This window comes from Chaetura pelagica, unplaced genomic scaffold, assembly GCF_000747805.2.
Source record: "Chaetura pelagica isolate M959 unplaced genomic scaffold, ChaPel_1.0 scaffold132, whole genome shotgun sequence".
Taxonomy (NCBI): Eukaryota; Metazoa; Chordata; class Aves; order Apodiformes; family Apodidae; genus Chaetura; species Chaetura pelagica.
Genome location: NW_009952709.1, coordinates 2341101 through 2349971, shown reverse-complemented (window position 1 = coordinate 2349971; position 8871 = coordinate 2341101). Strand labels below are relative to the sequence as shown.

Here is an 8871-nt window from a genome sequence, read left to right as displayed (position 1 = left end):
TCCAGAGTCAAGATCCTAGGTATTCGGCAGGATTAGTCAAAAGAATATGGATTGAATTTTGAGTAAGGAATAAGGCTTTGCAGGAATGAGGCAATGCAGCTAATCAATGCCAGTGAATAAAGAGTCTGGGTTTCAAAAGCTTCTTACAGTCAGGTTCTGGTTCCCAGTCTCATGCTGGATGGTAAGAAAGGGTTTGCATTTACACTGCCATCACTATTGTAGGAGCTGAAAATTAAACACACAGCACTGCTAATAGAAAGTGACAGACCCCAAGAGCTCAGCACCTTTGCTTTGAAGGCAGATCTCTGAGCTAGAGCCCTGGTGGAGGCAGAGGGCACTGTGGAGGCAAAGCAGACACAGAAAATTCTGTTGTCCTATCTGAGTGAACTGTGCGACAGCTGTGAGGATGGAATTGCCAGGTGTTGCAAATACTGCAGTGCAGGATTTCAGGATTAATATGGGGGCCTTGGCTGTCTCTCAATAGGCCAAATAGATTTTTCTAACAGAAGCAAAACTTGATGATATAGATATAGATATACAGATACATATGCAAATATATATATATGTATGCATATATATGTCTGTATATGTTAGAGTAAAATCATGAAATCTGCTGGAAACTTAGCCCTGAAGCCACATGCTTCATTTCCCATTACCACTGACTTTATGGAAATTGATTGAAAAATTTGGCAGCTTGATAGTGACAGGTATTACACTGTAAAGGAGGTAGTTTTCTTTAGTAGATCCCAGGGGAGAGATTTTCAAAGATCTTTGTGGAGTAATCAAAGAGTACTTTGGGATTGGGAACATTATAAAACACAATTAATACCCTTGAAAATAAGTTCTCATTTTAATCTCTTCCTTCTGGGAGATTCCCAAGCCACATTTTGTGCTCTTGCATGTGCAAATGTGGAGTAATCCATAGAAAGTATTTTAAAAGTGATCATGTTTTATTTTACTTTGGAAAATCAGTGCAATTCTGTGTATCTAAACCCCAGTACTTCCAGCTATAAAATCATGTGTTGCTGGCAGTTGAATTAAACATCTGAATCCCCAGGGACACAGTAGCCATGAGAGAAGGAGCTGGAACATCATCAGCCATAGGTTGTGTGCAAGTCTATGAGTAGAAATTGGCTCATGACTTCTGGAAATGTCTGTAGCCTTCATCAGTTGAGCATTCCTTTCTTCAAGCAGCTAATTTGTGTGACGTGGCTTCCCCTATTCCCTGTTTGTTAGATGATTCCTATAAACTGTTCCTGGGAAAATGTGAAACTGGTTAAGTAATTATTTTCTGAGCCTTTAAAACTTGTAAGTGTGGAATTTTTATTTTTTTTTCTTTTCCTTCCTAGTGTCTCCTCCAACTGAACTGACTGTGACCAACATAACAGATAAAACTGTAAATCTGGAATGGAAACATGAGAACCTTGTCAATAGGTACCTCATCACCTATGTCCCCACCAGCAGTGGTGGCTTAGATATGCAGTTCACTGTGCCAGGAAACCAGACAGCTGCCACTATTCATGAACTGGAGCCAGGTGTAGAATACTTCATCCGTGTCTTTGCAATCCTTAAAAACAAGAAGAGTATTCCTGTCAGTGCCAGGGTAGCAACATGTGAGTGAAATGTTCCCTGTATTCATTCTTTTGTTTATTCTGCAGCATTTATTTATCTGCATCCCATTTTTTCTAGGGTATTATTTATTTTCTATTTTCTATTTTTAATTATTCTTCTGTTCTGGACACTGACATCCTGCTGCACTTTCATTTTCTGTTCTTTTCCAATACCAATGACTGTGTTAGAAGTACAGTTCATTAGCTCTTCTGCCCTCTGCAGTGCTTCCCAATGAACATCATTGGGTCTTTATAAATTAAGATCCTTGACTACTTCTTCATGAGGTATATTTATAAAATCTGATAATACTTCCTGAAAAAATAAGAAAATGTAGCAGCATGGAAAATATGAAATAGCTTGGATTCAAACTGTTTTAACTAAACTGGAGGTTATATTTGTCTTATATCATCAGAGTGTTATACCACAACTTACTTTCTATCTGCCAATTTGTCCATTTGTTGTTTATCTTCCTTTTTGTATAGTGCACACCACAGTTATTGTGCACACCACAGATATTGTGCACACCACCAGCCTTAAAAGATGCTCTTTGATTTCTGTCACTGTGCTTATTTTTAGAGACCTGGGGTGGGTTTCATCTCATCTAACTTCAAATGTCCATGCTAAGCATCTTTCAAGAGGGAAAAAGATTTCTGGGGCAAAATTTGTTTTACTGTAAGGTGAAATCGAAAAGATTTCAGAATAACTGTCTGAATATTCAGAATAATGACAGAATAACTGTCATTGGAGAGGGTTTAAACATCTCAGCTGAAGATACCTACATTGCAGATATTTATAGTGGTGGAAAGATATCCCACTCCCAGAGCCCTTTTTATGGTAACTCCTTGCTCATATAATGATATCCTTTTTTTTCTGTCACAGATCTGCCAGCTCCAGAAGGTCTAAAATTCAAATCTGTTAAAGAAACATCTGTCCAGGTGGAGTGGGATCCTCTGAACTTCTCATTTGATGGCTGGGAGCTGGTCTTCCGGAATTTGGTAAAGCAGAAGTTGTTCTTGTATAGAGGTCATATATGTGAAAGATCTTGGATTTTATTTTTTTTTACATTTATGCTGACTGACTATTTCATGCGTTACAGAAAAAGGATGATAATGGAGATATAACCAGTAGCTTGAAAAGGCCAGAGACATCTTACATGCAGCCAGGTTTGGCACCAGGACAACAGTATAATGTATCCCTTCACATAGTGAAAAACAACACCAGAGGACCTGGACTCTCCAGAGTGATAACCACAAGTAAGCACAACCTTTGTTTGCTGTTGTGCCAACAACAAACCAGCTGCTGCTTGGTGTAGGTCAGGGAGTTCTTAAACAAAGAGAAAGCCAAGCTCTATACTATGGATTGGCAGGGAGGGAAAAAAGGAAGTAGTGGAGCTGCTAATGAAGAGTGCACAAGGAGAAACTAATTCCTTTCCAAACTACCTGTTTGAAGAGGAAAGGGAAGTTGTGTTTAGCTAGAAGGTAGCAAGCAGTATAGACTTCTTTTTCAAAAAGTACATCAACAGGAACTAGAATTTCTTTCATCCTGATGGTATTTGCATGAAGAAATTATTTGAAGGAGAATTTCTGTTGTGCAGATGGAGAACCTGTTAAGGTTCCTGCTTGTCCTTCCTTTGGCAGCTTGTGATATTAATTTGCTTCGATCAATTTGCTTCTGATTAATTGACTCAATTTGGTACTTTTTTCTACAACTATAGAAAGTAAAGGATTAGAGTAAATTAAGATAATTTCACTTGGAAGAAGCCACATATTTTAATTTTGTTCTGAATCAGAAATTAAAAGCACAAGAATGTGTATGATTTTTTCTGACAAGATTGTTTTAAAACTCACCTTCTTCTCTCTTGGTGACAGAGCTTGATGCCCCTAGCCAGATTGAGGCAAGAGATGTCACAGACACCACAGCTCTCATCACATGGTCCAAACCCTTGGCTGAAATTGAAAACATAGAGCTCATTTATGGTCCCAAGGATATTCCAGGAGACAGGACAACCATTGACCTCTCTGAAGATGAAAACCAATATTCGATTGGAAACCTGAGGCCGCACACAGAGTATGAAGTGACACTCATCTCTCGTCGAGGGGACATGCAAAGCGACCCCATGAAAGAAGTCTTTGTCACAGGTAAGAGGCTTGAATACCAATTCAAACTTCTGGGAAGGTAATGCAGTGACCAGCAGTCCTCCTGTGCTGTGCTCATGAGACCTGTTGCTTGAGTTGAGAGTTACTTCATCAACACAGGATCAGCACTGTTCCAGAGGTACATGGAAATGGACAATGTTTTTCCATGCCTTATACATCTGACTGAGTGAACACAATATTTAGACTCCTGAAGCACCAAAATGTATTTTGAAAATGAGAATGATGCTATGAAGTCACACAGAAGCTCATCATACCCTGAATTTAGGGTTTGCTCTTCAGACCCTAAATCTTTACTTCAGGAAACAAATTCTTCTGGATTACTTGCCTGCCCACTGAGCTAAATATCTTCCATGGTTACTGTTCCACCTAAGACCTTATTTCTGTTTGTCTAAATGCATGAAACACCATTAGAGAATTTTGCTTCTTTTCATTCTTCTGAGCTACAAATGTTTTCTCTCATGCTTTTAGAAATTTACCTTGCTCCCTAGTGATCCTGGGAATGCTTTGTAAGAGTGTGGGTCCTCTAGCATGTTACCCAGGCTTCATGCACTGAGGGAGCAGAGAAAATGGTACATATAGAAATATCTCCCTTTTCATCCTAAAATGTGTCTTTTTCATTTAGAGCAGGATCTAAGTGTACTATGGTTGTGAACAGTGAAAGCCCATTGAATTTTGGCATAATAGTCACCTTTTTCTTTGAGTTCTTTTCAGCCATGAAGCCAAGCTATATACTGAGCAGAAATTCCAGACATGAGAAATTCTTTTTTCTCAGCAGCATTTTTTCTTTCGAAAGCTGAAGTATTTGCAAAGGAAAAATAGTGTTCTCATCCAAATGTTTTTCCACAAGCCTGGTTTATAAAAAAAAAAAAATAATAAAAAAAACTTTACAGTTGAGAATATTATTTTTGACACAGAACATAAAAGTTGAATTTTTTTCCAGTGATACTTTTCCCAAATTAATGAACTCTCTACTTCATACTGACAGAAACCTGCTTGATGTAGTCAAGAACATGGTGATGTAGCTAAGAACATGTGAGAGAAACCTTAACTTCAACGTTTTTGATCATTTCACCTTCTAAAAAGTACTGTCATAAGCAATTATTCTTATTTCAGTATTTTTTTATTTAATGGTTGCTTAATTGATTGCAGATTTGGATGCTCCAAGAAACCTGAAGCGGGTGTCACAGACAGACAGCAGCATCACTCTGGAGTGGAAGAACAGCCATGCAAATATTGATAACTATAGAATTAAGTTTGCTCCCATCTCCGGGGGAGACCATGCAGAGATCACAGTGCCAAAGGGCAACCAAGCAACAACCAGAGCTACACTCACAGGTAGGGGTATGGAGGGATTGTCATTAATGTCATGCCTCTGCCAACACCTTAAAGGAGAGTAGTGGTGTAAAAAATGTCCTTTTGGTCACTGTATATAAGAGTCACAAGCAGAGTTTACACGTTGTGGGTACAAGCAATTACATTAAAATGCGTGTGATATATATTTACATACCCGCAGATATGTAACTAACCTTCCAAGGGTGTGCAGCCATTTAACTTTCCTGAGCATCTCTACATCCCACTAGTTGGTTCCCTGAGTTCTAGGCAGCTCCATACCTTTGTGGAGATGGCTTCACACTTTGAGTTCAAAAACTTTTTGCTTGTGTTAGAGACACCTTCCAAGGGTGTGCAGCCATTTAACTTTCTTGAGCATCTCTGCATCCCACTAGTTGGTTCCTTGAGTTCTAGGCAGCTCCATACTCTTGTGGAGATGGCTTCACACCCTGAGTTCAAAAGCTTTTTGCTTGTGCTAGAGATGGTATTTACTGATGTCAGTCTGCAACATTTCTGTGTACCTGCAAGTGGCACAACCAGCCTGCAAGTGTAGATAATGGTACTTTTTCCATGTCATATAGATGTCTGCCTGCTTCTCCTTAGCAGAAATAAGCTCTTGAAAAGTAGAAGCTCTTGAAAAGTAGAAGCTCTTGAAAAGTAGAAACTCTTGAAAATAGAAACTCTTGAAAGTAGAAACTGTCTCCAACGCACAGTGACAAAATAACAATCTCAGTCAGCAATAGTCTTTATCCTTTGGCATGTACATGGTAACAAGATTTATTAAATTTGGTTTCCTTATTTAAATAAATGACTGTAGGCATACTCCATGGACAGGAACTCATACTTCTATTCATCATCCCTTAGGTTTGAGGCCTGGAACTGAATATGGCATTGGAGTGACAGCAGTGAGACAGGACAGGGAAAGTGCTCCTGCTACCATTAATGCTGGCACTGGTGAGTAGCTTGATCTTCCATTGTGTTCTGGAGGGAGCAGCAAGTCATGTGGAGTCACTCTGATGTTTCTTTCCTTTCCAAGCAATTCTGTAAAAAATATTTTAGAAACCTGTTGATTTAATTTCTGTGCCAATGGGACATTATCCCTGGAGGGAAAGAAAAACATTTCTCCAAAGGTCTTGATCCCTGAATCTGGCTTCCTGTTCCTTGATGAGAATATCTTAATGCTTAGGGAGTTTCATCCCCAGGTGACCTCATTAATGATAATTATGTTTACATAATTACTCTGGCCATCCTCTAATTGTGAAAGTTTCTGGCAGGAATGGTGGTTATGGCCAAAAGGTTGATCTGACAAAGGGCATGGTCTCAATGGTTCTAGTAGTTCTGACTCCCCTTCAAATCCAGGGTCTTTCTCACCATATCCCCCATTTCCTAGGTAAATTCTCTGAAGGCTTAAATTCTTCCTCTACCTCTATGCAATGCCTGCTGAAGTGGGTGTGAGTGGGGGAAATTTGTTCTAGTGTGGCTTGTCTGTAAAAGAGAATTTCATCATCCTCTGCCTGTGTCGAGCAATGGGGCTTCAGAACTTCCAACAAACACTGAGCTGCTGCTGGACACCCAGGGTGCTGTTCTGCCTACAGATGCCTGAAAAACTGTCCCAGGACATTTCAGAGACACCTCAACTTTGCTTTTTTCGGCCTGTAGATCTTGATAACCCCAAGGACTTGGAGATCAGTGACCCCACTGAAACCACCTTATCCCTTCGCTGGAGAAGACCCGTGGCCAAGTTTGATCGTTATCGCCTCATTTACGTGAGTCCCTCTGGAAGAAAGAACGAAGTGGAGATCCCTGTGGACAGCACCTCTTTTATCCTGCGAGGGCTGGAAGCAGGGACAGAATACACCATTAGCCTGGTGGCAGAGAAAGGCAGACACAAAAGCAAACCCACAACTGTCAAGGGTTCAACTGGTGAGTAACAGCTTTTGGTGAGTGCTGTGCAGAAGGGTCATCTCATTTTTATAAGCCATGTCTGAGGAACTGCTTAAAGTCCATCAATGTCTAGCAGAGCAGACTTAGCTCTGGCTGGTATGATAGGCTTCACTGAGGGATAGCTGTGTATTTCCCTACTTACTGTCTTTAGCTCCATGGTCTCAATGATTTCTTGCTTCTCCTCTGAGAAAACTCACAAAGAATGCAACAGTTATTTGTCCTGCAGGAAAAGCAGACTTCATCCTTAGGCTGGGGTTTTGTGCATTGTGTCTTATAACTTGTTTTGTTTTCTACAGCCAAAAACTAAGAGGAAGAGCAACCAGAAAGTAATTAACATTGCTTGTTCTTGCCTAATGAATTCTCTTCACAGCATGCCTCCACCCATCATGCTTCAGCTGGGTCAACAGGGCTCTGATGTTGCCCTTTTTCTGTTTTGTCATCCAAAAGAGAGAAAGACTCCTGCTACAAATCTGGTCACAGTCACCCTTTCCATTGGATACCATGAGTGTTACATTTGTCTACAAAGAAGTGTTCCATTTCTGCCATCTCCATTTGTACAAACCACTCAACCAGTATGAGTGGAATATGGTTTTTATTCTTTGGGAAAGATGTAAGGAAAGTTTTTTGCCTACAGAATTATATCTTGGTATAGAAACCCAAGCTAGTTCTGAATCTATATGTGTCATCAGGCTAAATATTCTGAGGCAAAGCCTGAACTGCTACAAGTAAGCAGAGACAGTGAAACCAGAATCAAATTGGCTACTATTATCCTCAGCAGATTTTAAGATGTTTTTCCTTCTCTGCCCAAAGTCCACCTCTGAAGTAAACACATGCCAGAAGTTGTGGACTTTACAAAAGAATAACTGCACAGCTTAACTGATCAAAACTTGTTTCATATTCCCTGGTAGTTCTCATGCCATCAGAATGTTTTATAGAGTCAAGCAATCCAGTACAGCAGAGTGATAGGTTGTGCTGTAAACTGCAGGGAACCGTCAGTACTGAATTACTTGTTTGATGCATAAGTCAGGCCTGTGTCCAACTTAAGAAACTATTAGGAAGTCTTGAGGCACACACATAAAAAAGGAAGCCAAAGGTTTATGAAGTAGGAATGAGCTGGCTTTGATTTTTTGCAAAGATATCTGTGTCCCCATCTGCCTGAAGACTGAGTGGTCTCAAAGGAAGTTTGCAGAGATGGTGAAAAAGCAGAAGCAACATACTGTGGAATTTCACAATCTGGTCTTCCTAGCACCAGCTTTCGAAGTCTCATGAGGAGACTTCCTTTTTCTTGGTTTGGTTTTGAGGTTTGGTTCTAAATGCATTCATCTGGACAGTGTATTTTTTTTAAGTCTTTAGGCAGAGCAGCCAGGAAACAAAGAGTTCTCTGCAGTGGGCTCCTTAGAAGCAGCAGTAGTTGACACAGCCTGGCTCTGTGACCTTCCTCCTGTGTAGGAATGAGCATATCCAAACACATAAACTCAGAGAAGAAAAAATGCTCTGCAAGCCTGTGGAATATAAGTAAAGAGGTCTCTTCTTCAGTTTACTTTTTTATTCACCCTCCAGTCAGTCCTCTCTATCCATGTTCCTAGTACCTGGGAGGTCCTGAAATCCTCAAGCTAAGTCAAACAAGCTTGCTGTTTTACTCCCTCTTGCAGAGCTATGGGGGACCTCAGGTTCATTGCACTGATGGGAAGAGTACTTGGAGCAACCAGGGAGAGAGAGGAATGATTGGAGTGGAAAATGCCAGTATCATGTCTAGGACTGGGCTAGCTTTTCTTGTGGGGTGGAGGAGATAATCCTACAGTTTAGAGGGGTAAGTGGCATCCCTGCTGAA

General features: G+C 40.3%; 1 protein-coding gene across 1 annotated transcript in view; it reads left to right on the top strand.

Moving 5' to 3' along the window:
- Positions 1-8871, top strand: part of TNC (tenascin C) — a 49430-nt gene that overhangs the window by 4260 nt on the left and 36299 nt on the right. The window contains 7 exon segments of the mRNA XM_009994318.1: positions 1350-1613; positions 2491-2606; positions 2708-2864; positions 3480-3749; positions 4917-5102; positions 5961-6050; positions 6756-7019. Coding sequence (XP_009992620.1) covers positions 1350-1613; positions 2491-2606; positions 2708-2864; positions 3480-3749; positions 4917-5102; positions 5961-6050; positions 6756-7019 — 1347 coding nt within the window.